At 37.4% G+C, this 15,000-nt stretch overlaps 1 protein-coding gene across 1 annotated transcript in view; it reads right to left on the reverse strand.

Moving 5' to 3' along the window:
• FOXP2 (forkhead box P2) overlaps positions 1-14,170 on the reverse strand; it is a 68,542-nt gene extending 54,372 nt beyond the window's left edge. Inside the window, exons 1-6 of the mRNA XM_009581493.1 lie at positions 14,150-14,170; positions 11,515-11,652; positions 10,186-10,337; positions 8,338-8,417; positions 1,777-1,990; positions 42-146 (exon numbers count right to left, since the gene is read on the reverse strand). Coding sequence (XP_009579788.1) covers positions 42-146; positions 1,777-1,990; positions 8,338-8,417; positions 10,186-10,337; positions 11,515-11,634 — 671 coding nt within the window. The 5' untranslated portion in view covers positions 11,635-11,652; positions 14,150-14,170. The remainder of the gene's footprint in view (positions 1-41; positions 147-1,776; positions 1,991-8,337; positions 8,418-10,185; positions 10,338-11,514; positions 11,653-14,149) is intronic.
• Between the last annotated feature and the right edge of the window lie 830 nt (positions 14,171-15,000).

Here is a 15,000-nt window from a genome sequence, read left to right on the forward strand (position 1 = left end):
GCCTTAAACAACCCTGTACCAACGAATGAAAATCCACCTACTTTAAAAATTGTCCAAAATCTTCACAAACGCTTTCACAGCCAGGCCATTTGCAAACTCCATGACCATAGAGAGTATGGGAGGCCCCAGTCTCCTCATGTGACGAGCTGTAGAAAAAGAATAAGGCATCAGATTCATCTCAAAAGCCATAATCGTTGGAGGCTGCTAGCGCCTGTCAGGTTACGATCAGTGACAAACAGGTCAAAACAGGTCAATTTAGCTCAGAGCAGTCAGAAAAATTTAATCGTTCTATTGAATAGTTCAACTGCCAAGGCTAGATGATGTTCCAATTAGAGAAGAAATAGAGCCAAAGATGACTGTTAATAAAGGATGAAAAAATAAGATGACTGTATAATACCATATGCTAATTCTGCCATATGACCTTGGTGTAACATTTACCTATAAATAAAAAATATACTCAGAAGTGATCAATTCTGAGAAGAAATATTGAAGACGGACAGTCAGAATTTATGAATATTGTGAATGTTACTACAAAGTATTTGGATTTTCTCCTTAAATGTGTATAAAAATAAAGTTGCTTCCATTAATAAATATTTTTGTTCACAAGCGTTGCTTCCATTAGCTACCTGGCTTGATAAAAAACCCCAGCTGTGTTCTGTGTCTTCTTTTGGAACCTCCACAATAGTTTCATCCATGTGCAATTATCAAAGAAATTCAGGGGATTGCCCCATGGCGGTGGGCGTCAGCTATACATCCTGAAGCAAAGAACCATTCTCTGAGACATAATCACAAAAGCAATACTAACTAGAAGTACTACTATAAAGGTATTCAGAGAAGTGCCAGTTTTTAAATAATACGAAATAACTATAGAAAAATGTTCTCACAGTCCCATGAGGACCAGAGACGTTTAAATTATAGTCTCCAATTAAAAATGGAATATTTACTTGAAAATATAATTATTTACAATTTAGGTTATGTAGATACAAATTAAACTTCATCTCATATTGAGATCATCTACATCTGACTATACTAATATACTTACTAGTAAGTGCTACAGACACCATGTACTTGTATGCATTTAATCCATTACTTGAAAATAAACAACAGTGAAGAATATCTGTCAATGTGTCTGAAAAATGATCTTAACTTTATCCATATGGTTGAATTCCACTGTATTACACTAACGCCACTGAAAATTTGTATGAAATGTGTCAACTGTGTTACTGTCGTGCATATAAGAAGGAAAATTCAGTGGTTTTCTTCACAAGAGACAAACAACATGAGAACTCCTTCAACATACTAATTTTTAAAGCACTTTTTACATGGAATCTTTGCACTGAATTGCAGCCTTGACAACTAAGATATATGTACATTTTCTATGAAACCAGCAGTGTGATTCGACAGTAAGGGCCTGACTGCCAGATGTCTTAACTTAAATATGAATGAAACTACGCACCTACAAAAGTGCCCACAATTCTGCATTTACACCTCTAAACCAGCACGCTCTATTCTGGGATTTCTAATTTTTACCAAAACTACCATAAGTTCATGTGTTATAAAAGCACAGACAGGTAACTGTCTTTGCATTTGCAAAATTAGACATCGTTATTGAAAATGACGCCCTATTGATAAAAAATTCTGAAAAATCAGGTCTCCACACTCTCTTAAGAAACCTGTATTAAGTGCTATTTTGTGATTGGAAATAATGTGACTTACAATGTTAAACAACAGCTTTAGGACAAATGATAAGCACAGTTGAAATCTCGTCAGAATTACCTGTCTCGCCTTGCATTTAGAACTGAAGACTGTCCATTCACTATGGAATGATGAGTTATTGGTGGTGATGCTTTGGAAGTGGTGGAGGAGGTAGTAGAGGAGGAATTGTTAGTAGTGAGGTCTAGCCCTCCATGTTTAATGCCATTGTCTTCCATACTGTGAACTCCAGTCACTTCTTTCCATAACTGCTGAATCTCAGCAGGACTTAAGCCAGCTATAAAATGAAAGAGAGCCCCACTAATATAACAAAATAAAGAGTTTCATATAATGAGCTCAGTGTTATTAATGGATTAATGCCAACAATAAAGCTGATGCTGTTTTTCCAGCACAATCAACATGTAGTAAAACATAAATTCATTTTTATTCTGTCAGAATCCAGGTAACCTAACTGTCTTCTCTTATGTTATAAACAGTCAATTAGAAATCACCAATTTTAATAATATTACACTCCTTCTGAAAACATTGCTCAAGGATCAAAGAGTGAAAGCTACAAAGAACTTGCAACTACTTCTTGAAAAGAAAACAAAAAACAAGCCTAAATATACTTCCTGACAAGATTTTTGTTGTCTGCTTAATCAATTTCTTGACATGGGAACATAACTCAATGCATCCACAGTTAACTCAGGTTTTGTAACTCCTCTTAATCAAACACGTAACGGAAAATAGAAAAGCATGTTACACTAAGGATACAAACATTGATAGTCTCTTTAAACACTTAACAAGAGCAGGGAGGGAGAAAAATCAGAAGACAAAAATGAAATCAGTGAGATCGTAACAGGTTTAACATGTGAGCAGAATGCATCTGACTTTAGTTAATGACACCCACATATTCATTAGTCCTGTTTAATATTTACAAAAATTGTTCCATTTAAAAATGTGTCTTAAGAGGCAAAACCGAAGTGACTATTTGGAAGAACAAAACCACTACAGCGCAGAGCTAGATACTGGTGAGTGCTTAAGCTCTTTGGTGTCAGTAAGTAGCACCAGACAACCAGAAAGCCAACAAAACTGGCCCATTTACAACTCCCTCTACACAGATGAAGTTACATGTAGTGTAGACCATCAAATTCCTCCACTATTTTTGTTGTCCAGCCCGACTGTGGAAAACAAATCAGAGGGTTTGGCTAGGAGAAAGGACACTCCGTCTCACCAGCCTCCTGGGGTGATGGGCAGCCATACAAAATTTGAAGAGCTCCTCAAACTTCTCTGCTATATGCACAGTAGTATTCTGGAGTCTAGCCACCAGATCTTTGCAGATAGAGCTTAAATTTGCTCTCTACTCCACTTGTAGCCTGGAAACTTGTAGTTTCCAGGATTCATCCTCAGCCACAAATAGCAATGTCTCGTAAAATGTATTCATACATCTGTGTTAGGGATGTCTGGCTCAAGCTGAGCACTTTGCTCAACGAAGACATGGAAACTTCCATTACAATATGCTACTGCCTGAAGTAAAGACTCCCAAAACACAGGCAAGAGAAGAGCTGTGAGCATTCTCTTATGTTGCCACTGAACATGCAGCTAAGGTACGAAATTCAGATTTTGAAAGATGAAGAGTTCATCAGAAATATATACACCTTCTGTCACTGCCAGTCTTTTTAAGTTGACATCTCTCTTTTGAAGAACACTAGATTAAATGTAGAAAAGAATGAGAAGTCCAGAGAGCTTGTGAAGGATCTGGTTTCATGGCCAGGTTTTTCAGCCTGACATGGTTTGGGCCATTAGGTTAAAATCTAATTGTGTCTTCTGTATCTCATCTCAACAAGTGAAATTAGGTAAAACATGCTCACGGTATCTAGATCTGCTGGAATGCAAAACATTCAAAATGCTGATGTTGTCTGAATTAAAATTTTGCTCTTCTTACTTTATGAAAGAGTTCAAATTTATTGTCCTTCAGAAAAGAATTAAAATCTATTCATTCAAACTTTTCATTGAGGATAGTTTTGTTTGGTAAACAAGATATATCAGAAAGATGTAAAGATTGTTTTTCACTGTTTGGCAAATCTGTTTATTAGATGATGTTTTACTTAGAAGACATAGGAACTCAGACTACTAAAACGGATTCAACAAAAAATTACGAAAAAGCACAGTAAGTTCCTTAATACTTCTCAATAGCTGTCTCACCATGAAGTATACAAAGCTATTAAAAATTAGACGGGTAGTGATTTACAGAAATAATAATTTCTGGAGGTAGTGCGGAAGCAAATTTGTTGGAAGGTATTCAATTTTTTTAAAATTATGATAGAAGCTCATTTTTAGACTACTATTTTGTGTCCTGCTTCTGTACCTTAGACACCAACACCTATTGGCAAACTCAGTTAATGACAAAGTGAGAAAGAGTTGATTGGAATGTAAGTCTTGAAACTGGAGTTTATATCATATTTGTACAGCAAAAAGCTAGGTTTTAAGGAAACAAGGAAAGAAGCCAGGCTCTAATGTATTGCATTAGAGAGATGGGTAACAGGAGTGATGGCAATACTAGTTATAATTGTTTAATGAAGGTAAGTAATTACTGCCGTGTTCATGAGGTATGTTCCAGCAACATTGCAAATAACCCATTTTAGTGTGGTAAATAATAGTTACCCACAAATGTAATCACAAATAAAAATGAAAAGTAATCTATTCATTTAGGTGGCAAGATATACACAGTACATTATTTACTTCAAAGTCTTCCCTTTCTCCTGCTGTCAAACAAAATAAACTAATTTTGTATTGAAAAAAATAAAACCCAAGAATAAACCCACTGTTTGAATAATCAGAGGGCAAACACAATCGTCGTGTCTTGCAGCGAGAAAATTTTCATCAGAGATTATCAAACTTTGGGCCCTGGAGGAGCTGAGTGAGAGTCGCCCCAGCAGCTGGGTGAACGGATGAGGGCTGGGAGCGGCTGGAGCAGTGGCCCTTCCCATGGGCAGGGGTCTCCCGCCCCTCTGGGCAACTGCTGGGCAGCCCCTTCCTCTGCGTGAAGCTACGGATGGAGCTGTGTCTGTCAGCTGCTTAGCTCACCTAGATTTTTTTTAAATCAGGAAGAAATTTCTCTGGGCTGGTTAATTTTATCACTTCTTCAAGGACTCTGAAAGGCTGCCTTTTAGGATAAAAGGATTAAGGGCAGGCATTTAAAAAGTATAAAGTTAATAAGCGGATTTGTAATTAATTGTAAATTATGGCAATTTTGTAGTTTCTGTGTCTGAAAAAGTCCAACTCCCATTTTACAAGAGACCTGTAAAATGGCTGACAGATATTTTAGTCTGGATGTAAAAGTAGGGTCAGTTTTAAAGTTTCATAGGCTGTGATAACCCTCAAAATACCCTCTCCACACTACATTAAAGGAGAAAGATTCAGGAAGAGGATCCAGAGTGGGATAAAAATTAGGGACTATAATGAAAAGAGCAAACACTGATTTGCTATGCAGTTTCCTAACACCAAGAATTTCAGGATTTTGACGTTAGTTTTATAACTCTTTTCACCACTATCTACTCTATTTTTATGGTTGAATAAATACTTAATAAAACTACTACTTATAAAACCCATCCATGCATCTGTTTTTTATTTTCCTACATGGCCTTATCAATTGGGTTTTGGGTTTGGGTGGGGTTTTTTATTTATTTATTGTTGTCATTTACAGTCCTTTGCATTTGGCTAGCATCAATGCAGCATTACATGGAAGTAACTCACAGTGAGCCATTGGCTCTGGATGTGGCATAGTGAAGATCTTGTCACAAAATAAATGCTAAAACACCTCTTGTATCTTATTTGCTATACCTGACCACCAAGAAAACTTGGAACAAATACTGTTTATATACACAAACCTCACAGCTGTACTTGGAAGTTATGTCTTTTCTTATTAACAAATGCAAAACCCATGCTCTCTTTGTCACTAATAACTTGTAGTTTACAGGACTCTTTATGACCAACAACTTATAAACATGAATCCCCCTGTGTTTCTCACATTGTTCTAGCCATCCATGTAACTCAGCAAGTATAAAAATATTTGCGTTACACATACGGAAGTTCCTTCTGTATAACCATATTATACATCTTGCAGCACAGTGGAAGGAGAAAAACATCCTTTTACCACATCCAGTGTGTATTACCTCAAATAAATTCTGAAGGTTTAATTTAATACTGCCACAGAAAATGTCTGTCATAAAATTTGCTAAATTTTATGAGAAAAACAAAGGAAGTTTGATCTTCTTACTTCTACGCAAACCCCAATGCAGGGACATCTATGTTAAACCTAGTAAGTACTACTTGGATTTGTAAATATTGGATATATTTGGATGTATTTGGATGTGTAAATTTAAGATTTACACGTCAGTCTCAACAGATCTGAAGCCTATTAATCTTCATCACATTGTTATGAACTGGACTGGGTGCTGTACCTTCCTATGAAAGACACAATGTGCTGTAAGAGAAGCCCACAGAAAGAACTCCGAGCTGGTCATAACTCTGCATTTGGTTCTCTCTTTGTTTCAGCATCTTGCTAGAAAGACTCTTCTTCTTACCCTCATCACTAACTTCACCTTGCCTGGTACAGAGTGAGTGGCCTTTCTGGAGATGCAGAGAGGTTTTCCAGGGGAAGTTGTCTTATATTTTTTAAGTTTGCACATCCACATCAGGGATATGAAAAATTGAGGTCCTATAAATTAACTTGTGTATTTAAAGGAACCCTACATACATAGTAGATACTAGAACTAGGAGAGAAAAATGGAAGAATTAAATACTTGGCTGGAATTCATTATAATTAAAAAATATCAAGGCAGAGGCAACCAAGAGATTAATTTATTTTAAAAAAAAACCAATCCAGATATATTTTACCAGTAAAATTTTGTATTTTTTTATTTCTTTAGTATCAATCTTTTTTCTCATGACTTCAGTTACGCTTAATTCTTTGACTAAAAGAAAGTTCTTAAAAAGAACTGTTTACTAGTTATCCTAAAAATGTATTAAAAAAGTTTTTTTTTTCCCCTATGTTTTTCTACTGGAGGTGGATGAATGAGTGTTGCATTAAACTAATGAATATCAATGCAATTGGGTAGGAGTGCTGAGGGAAATCTATGGGGATCGCTTAATGTGAGAGAAAACCTGAGGAATTCCTCTTGCAACAGATGGCACGAGGAGGCTGCAGAAAGTAAAGCTGTTCGGAGGGAGGCTGTGTTTCAATTGCTTTTTTCCATTCTGGTCCAATGTGACTTTGTGCAAAAGGAAACCAGCATTACCAGTCTCACGTGTCCAAATTCATGAATCAGCTTGCCTCCCCACTGCTGTTCTCGAATAATAATATTTAGTGTGATAATTTACTTAGTACTCTTTTTGGTTGTAATTTTTATAACTTTAGATATGCTTGTGTCATAGCTTTTCCACACAACACAATGTATGGAAGTTACATGTTTATTTGTAATCTCTGCTTTCCAGGGACTCAGGTTTTTAGTAGGTAAGTGTGGTTTCTTTCTCATACCTTTTTCTGTCTTTTTTTTTTTGTCTACACTGTCATCTATATACTGTGTACTCTCCTTTTGCTCGTCTAATTTCTGAAGCTTCAATTTCATAATAGTTATCTGGTGGAGGAACCACATACATGTGTAAAGACCAATTAAAAGTAATGTTACCTGTCATGAGCACAGCCTAAACAATGCTCATTGCAGGACTGGAGCATCAGAGATCAGAGTATTGTGTAAGTTTTATGACGGACATTTAGCTCACCTCTCTACGGTAACACAAACAGAAACACATACCTTACAGGTTACAGACAGAGTCCTTAAGATGGGAAGTCTTTGGCCTTATCTTAAAATGTAAGCAGCATTTATCTCCAACTTAATTTACTTTTCAAAAGTGCGCACCCTATTTTCTTTCAGCCATGAATGTATTTGTGTCAAGTAGTAGAGTTTGAGCTCATTTTCAGCATTGACAAATCTTGATAAAAGTGACAAAGTGATTTTTTTTTTTCTGAAAAGTCTTTACTGTTATTTGTCAGTCATAATTCATTGCTACTGGAATCACCACCTTCAAAACTTTTTTGTTATATTTAACATATTTAATACAAAGGAATAGCAAAGAAAATGAATCTTAAGGTTTGTCCCTAAATTCACATGTCATAAATGGAAGATTGAAAGTGCTTTTCAACGCCAAACACTTTCTTTTCTTAGAAGAAAAAAAAAAAAGTGAGTTTTGGAATGGCTTTAATATCACTGTCTGATATATTTTATACCTGTTTGCTTATATTAAATGAAATGATAACATTTCCACTAAATCAGATTTCAGTAATTCCTCAGACAAAAGCAATGGTGTTTGAATTGTGTTGCTATTAAAAATTGTTTTCAGCACATAAGGCTAATAAATATGCATCTTATATCTAAGAAAAAACACTCAAGAGCTCTTTTCTTCCATAAAAGTATGCTGTAAAATTTATCAGCCTCAAGAAAATTTAGGAATATGAGTAATAAAGTTCTAATAATAAAGTATGTTTAAGTGTCGTAACGGAAAACTGCTGAAGTTCGGATGCAAATGGAACAGTTAAAAAAGTTGTGAATTAGAAATCACTCTCTTCATATATTACTCAAATACCTTGTGGCAGAGACTGGACAGGAAGAGCAGACTGGCCAGGCGGGATGGAAATGAGTCCCTGACGCTGAAGGAGTAATAAAGTTCTAATAATAAAGTATGTTTAAGTGTCGTAACGGAAAACTGCTGAAGTTCGGATGCAAATGGAACAGTTAAAAAAGTTGTGAATTAGAAATCACTCTCTTCATATATTACTCAAATACCTTGTGGCAGAGACTGGACAGGAAGAGCAGACTGGCCAGGCGGGATGGAAATGAGTCCCTGACGCTGAAGGTTCTGCTGCTGGAAGACAAGCTGCTGGGCTGCCAACTGCTGCTGCTGCTGCTGCTGCTACAAAGAAAAGGGGGAAAAAACCAAAAAGGCAAATGCAGCAGAGAGTAAAGTGTGCAGTGAAGGCTAGAAAGCTAAAAGTGTAAAATCAACTTCTTTCCCTTTAATCTCAGTTATTAAATAATAATGCTATTCGTAGAATACTCAGGCAGTGAAAGCATTTGAAATTTTCTATTATATTCATTCAAGCTATGAGGTGTTAGGGAAAATGGCAAGATACACTTAATAACACACTAAAGAAAAGGGTCAAGAGAAAGTATGTAACGGCTGTTTCAAACAAAAAAAAAAAAGCCCAGCTCATGGCAGATAATAACAAATTTATCTATGCTAAAAGTATAACTCTTTACAGCAGCCTGCGAGTCGAAGGCACTCTTGTTTTTCCAATTGACTAAGTTTGGTCCGCAGTGGCCCCTGAACGCGGTCTCCAGTGATCTATTAGTAAACTGGGCTGTAGCCTTCATTTCACTGGCCTGTTAGCTCGCTCTCTTTTCTTGTTGGAGTACATCAAAAGGAGCATTGCATTCACGGCAACGAAGTGCCCCATTATGGCGCAAAAGTATAAGTTGCAATTTTGTGAGGCATTTCAAGACAAACTGGAGTCTGCAAAGACTCAGGAGGGTATGAGAAGGCAGTCACACTTCAGAGAAAGACAAGCTGCTGTGGAAGACCTTTCCTTTCTAGTTTGGGGAAAAGAGAAACTTCTGATGCGCTCACTGGAAAACAGACTGCATAATGGAGCAAGTCATGTGGATTGCCCAGAGCCTCCGGAGAAATACGGGAGCAATTTCTATTCCATAGTTGATGGCTGTCTGAAATTCTATTCACAAATCCAAACAGAAACAAAGCCTCAGGAGGTCACAACTGCTTCCTCGACGTTTGCATAATGGGCAGCTTGAAGACAACCTCTAGGATACCTGCTGATCAATTTAACTACTTCAACATGTTTTGTTTGTATTATGTTTATATTTGATGCAGTTTGCTGACAAGTGCAAGCTAGGCCTGAGAAACCCGCTTGTCAGGTTGATTTATGAGCACATCAAACTAACTTTCTACTCGCCACTCCAAACCTACAGTAGCAGTTCATTAATCAGGGGCCTGTGACTTTGAAATCTGTGCTCAATCGCTCTTTTTCAGCCATGGACTAAATTTGCATGCTCTCTGAGCTATGCCACTGAGAAAAGTAAGGCTCCTTCCCCACACAGATTGCCTGTGACTACAAGATAATCAGTACAGTGTCCACCACACAGCTTGTTCCTCACACACTCGGATTCATTAGCGAACATTAGACGACAGCAGCACTAGACCGCTCAAATCCTACGTCTCAGAAAGGGGAGCAGGAGAATTATACCAGCAGTGCTATTAAGCCTGGTAAAAACATACGAACAAATCTTTGATAGCTGCATCCTCACTACAGGAAAAAATCTAAACTAGTCTTGTCTTTTCCAAGCTTCTGACAGCTCAGACTAGTATGCATCAGCAAGGGTCTTAGCTCCTACCTCTTTTGCTTGCTTTCCTGGATGCTGTTGCTGCTGCTGTTGCTGCTGCTGCAAAAGCTGAAGATGTAACTGCTGTTGCTGCTGTTGTTGTTGCTGTTGCTGCTGCTGTTGCTGCTGCTGCAAAAGCTGAAGATGTAACTGCTCTTGCTGTTTCTTGTAAAACTCTTGTAGTTGTTGCTGAATAAACCATTTTGACTTTAATAAATAAAGGCAAAAGTTTCAAGTATTATAAATCTCCTAAACTCTTCTAGATTGGCATATGGTAGCGTAGCCATTAAGAATCACCTCATAACAAAAAATGTGATTTGAAGAGGCAGATCTACATACATTTTTTTCCAAGGCGGTTCTGAAATTTTCCAATGCAGATTCCAAAATATCCTAAACAGAAGGGTATAGAAAATCTGTATTCTAAAGGGAATGCAAGAGCCAAATTAACTCCTCAAATAACTATACCTAAGTTCCTCACATGTCCTATATAACAAATCAGAAGCTGTACTCATCCACTTGCAAGAAACCTACAAGTCACTAAGGCCAAACTAAACTGTCTGTTTCTTAGGGGAAAAAAGTAATTAACCTGTCAATCTCTTTAGTGGGATGCTGGATTCACAACCGAAGGTGAATTGCCTGTAATGATCACGGTACTGGATATTAAAGTGTTTAAACATACAATGATTGAGCTATGACTATGACAAACAGACACATCATTTTCTGTATGACAATTAAGCACCCAACCAAAAATCCACTCTGCATTACATTAGGTACTGATCACTGACACTATCTTTATTGCATGAACAGCAAGTTCACAGATTCTTCACTTAGCTGCCAGATTTTGTGCTAAGGAAACAGCAACCTCCTCCTTCTTTTTAGCCTTATCTGGGACAAATTTTTTGGATGTAAAAATAAACAAAATAAAAAAACTTTTTCTCATGATGAAACAAGCTGTTAAGTTCAAATTTCATAACCGCATACCATTTACGTGACTAAAGGGAGCACTACAAGGTTATGAATTTTAAAGCAACAATTATCTACAACTCTATTTGCACTTCCTTTGGCAAGTCTACAATTAAAATGTGCCTAAGCACTTGAAAATTTAAATACCAATTTGTTCGGTATTTGTAATGCATCTGCCACTGCTGCTGCTGCTGCTTTTAATATAATATTTAATGTTTCAAAATCGCAATTTCACACTTATGCAATTAAAACAAGAAATTTAAAGACTGAGAAGTTTCACATTTACTTCCATTCTTTTTGGTGTAATGAGCGATGAAATATTAAAAAATAAGACCCGTAAAATCTGGCTGACACTTGTGCGAATGCCCTGTGCTAATGGTCCAAAGCAGGTAACCCACATTACCTGCTGCAACATAACTGCTTGCTGCTGCTGGAGAAGTGCTTGAAGCTGCTGCGGAGACAACACTTGCTGCTGGAGAATCTGCTGCATTTGCTGAGGGGTGATCACCTGGGGAGTCATCATGGCCACTGACACAGGCACCTGCACAGGGAAAGAAAGATATCATCGTCAAACACATTTTAGTTCGCCTACACCACAGCTGTATGTCTTTTTTATTTTGTACCAAAGATGGACCATAATTTTTTACATAATATTTATCACTGCAAAGTTCCAGTTTCAGTCAGAATCTGTTATTTTAAGACCACAGTACTGTGGCACTCTATTTCCAGAGGCATCAGATTTGATCAGACTCAAGCTTTATGTTTCGCATCTCTTATGTATTCCTGCAAGAAATTTAAGCATTGGCTAGTACAAATGTGTATTTAAAAATAAATGATCACATGGCAGGGCTCTCAACATTTCATAATCAATCATCTTATCAAGTGTCATAATGTTACGAATGGAAAAATCTATTGAGACTGTTTCAAAAGATATGATTAAAACAGACAGCAAAATAAGTATCTTAAAGCAGTAAATGTTTTACACAATAAAGACACTTAGCCTGGAAAAATATTTGCGTAATACATCACTTAGTGTAAGAAAACCGTTCTTGCTCGGCCAGTCTTTTAAAGAAGTCTGATTTATACAGGAAAAAAAAAGCTACCGAAATATTGGAGTACGAGCAAGGGCTGCCACCGCAGTCACCCAGTCTCTGCAGAGAGAAACGTGCTCTCAGTCACTCCTAGTGAAAACTGAAAGTTGGGAAACCTTGTCATAAGAATATTAGTTTGTCCACTAAAATTTACGAATGCTTTTTTGTGTAGGTGCTCTTTTGGACACAGCTTTATTGTCCTCTCATTATACACTGAGACGAAGTGTGTACATATGTGTCAACACTGACGTACACACATGCTCTGAGGAATATATGCGTGAGTGGGAAAGACACAGCAAGGATGTGCGGTTGTGTACGTAAGAGAGAAAAGTCCCGTGGAAGAGGCTGAGGTATGTGCCGAGCCGCTGCAGCAGACACTGTGTGAAACCCCTGCTCGAGCTAACCAGACAGTCAAACAGCTGTCAGCCGGCCAAGTTTTCCACCCATGAAAAAGCAGCCACTCGCTTGTCTAGCAAAATTCAAATGTTTTTTCTGTATATAATAGCAAGCTGGCATATAAATACTGCTTTGTGAGATGTTTGTAGGACATTCCAGTCTTCTGTAAATCAGCAAAAATAATATTATTACTAATAAAATAAATCACGAACAAATCTTAAGAGGAAAAACTTTTCTAATATTTCTATTACTTCAATCTATCCCAAAAGACTTTGTATAAATGTAACACTTAGAAGAAAAGAGAAATACAAGTCTGCTGAAGTTTACTTTTAGAAAAAATTACTTCATCTAGTATTACACAGAATACCACTTTTCACACAATTCATCACAGCATAAATTTAGGTCTTAAAACACTGACTAATTAAGAGTCTGAAAGTAAAAATACCTACTGTTACTGAAAAGTCTGATAGTCTTTTGCAAACGACAAATGAATTTTGAGACTAAAAATTCTGAAGGTCTTGCTCTAAAATACAAGTGGAAGAGACAAACCAGACTTCCACTCAGAATCAGACACTTGTGGGGGCAGAATTTAATCTCAGCTGTCACTGGGCTCCGATAGTCAATAGAATAAGGAAATCCCGAGGAAAGTTGATCTGATCTAGTTTAGGCATCTATTTTAGCATGGGATTAATCCCCCTCTGAACGTGCCTGTCTCTCTCCTTCGAGTGTAGACTGACTTTGAGCAGACACCTAACTTTCAGATGGTTAATGCTGGTTGTTACACTTTGTCACACCAAGAAGTTTTGTAGTATTGGAAACACCACATCTCTATGCAAAAATGTTTTAGTCTACCTGGTCCTAAGGGCAGGACAAACAAGTTTTTACAACTTTCGGATGCATGAGCAAAGAGTAAAATTCACTGACTGGAGTCAGTGTTCAATCCCCTCTGAAGTCAATAAGAATTTCCTTTGTTTACATGAGATCTGAACTTGCCTTCTTGTAACAATTTTGCCTCAGTGATGCTATTCAACTTCCACATGTCACACAGAAATGAGAAGGCAGAGAGGAAGACGGACACCTTCCCAATTAAACCATTACCTTTAACCTTTAAACCCTGCAAGAATTTTCCTAACACTTATACGCTTACTACTATAATATATAGCAAATGGTGAAGGTGTTGCACACTTGCTACTCCACTTCTCCTCCTACCTTTACAGACCCTCTATCTTCCCTGGCTTGTGTATTTTCAAACACACAAGTGAAATTTCTGATCTAATCTGAGTGAAATCTGAGTGATTCTGATCTAATTCTGAGTGAAAATCAACTTAACTCTGTAAGTGGCACTGACTTGTTCATGCTCCGTGCTAAAGACTCTAGCCAGTAAGATGCGCAGTAAGACTCGTGCTGCTGCAGAGTCCTCTATTCCTCTGTCTGAAACACAGATTCCCCCTCAGCAGGCACATTTCTGCCAGCTTTTTTAGTGTTTGCTCTGAATCTCCCTGGCTGTGTACTTGCTCTTGTATTTCGAGACAGACCTGCTTTGCAGTACACTCTAAGAGCTTTTCTCTTCAAATTTCTTTCTCCCGTATTTTTCAACAGTCACTTTCAACTGTATAAGCCGAAGTAGGGAACCTAATTCACCTGTTTTTCAGGATGATGGACAAAAGCCATGAAAAAAACTGGCAGTCAGGATCATTAGTAAAAACGCGTATTTATGTACATAATATCGCCTTTAACAGAATTTTATGCGAGGATCCATATGTGTGTATCATACCTGATACGTACCTTCTTTCCCATAGATAAAGGACAAGGCATTTTGAAAACGGCTTGAATTTTACATTAGCAAAACGTATTAAACAAAGAGATTTCTCTAATTGTAATTAGGTAATATAAATTGGTACATTTCACAGCCTTCAGTGATACACCAGACTGCACTTTATTTCTTACTGGCATAGTGTTACTGTGCTATCTGGGTTGGAAGACTATCAGAAACCTGCTATTTTATGGCCAATTATGTGCAGTAGGTGTATTTCTTTCGTTTAGTGTCTGTGTTTTTCAAGATTTTTGATCTGAATTTACAAAAATGTAGCAAAGCGGCAAACGCTGACTCTTTTTCATAGAAATCTCAATGTATCTGAAGTCAATTCAGGTAGAGGACAGTAGAGGGACTCAGTGAAAAGATATGATTAAGTGAATGATGTCGTTCGAGTGGGCCACAAACTCCCCACAAATTCTCGGTCAGACCGCTCATGAAAAACTGAAGAGACAAAGTGAAACACGTGATTTATGACTGCAACCCATTTGTTACAAGATGTCCTCAAAGAAATTGAACTCCCAACTCTGTCATGAAGACGACCGGGTGCAGTAACCCTACAAAACATGATGGGTCAGACAGCCTCTGA

The sequence above is a fragment of the Fulmarus glacialis genome, unplaced genomic scaffold, assembly GCF_000690835.1.
Source record: "Fulmarus glacialis isolate BGI_N327 unplaced genomic scaffold, ASM69083v1 scaffold8827, whole genome shotgun sequence".
NCBI classification, from domain to species: Eukaryota; Metazoa; Chordata; class Aves; order Procellariiformes; family Procellariidae; genus Fulmarus; species Fulmarus glacialis.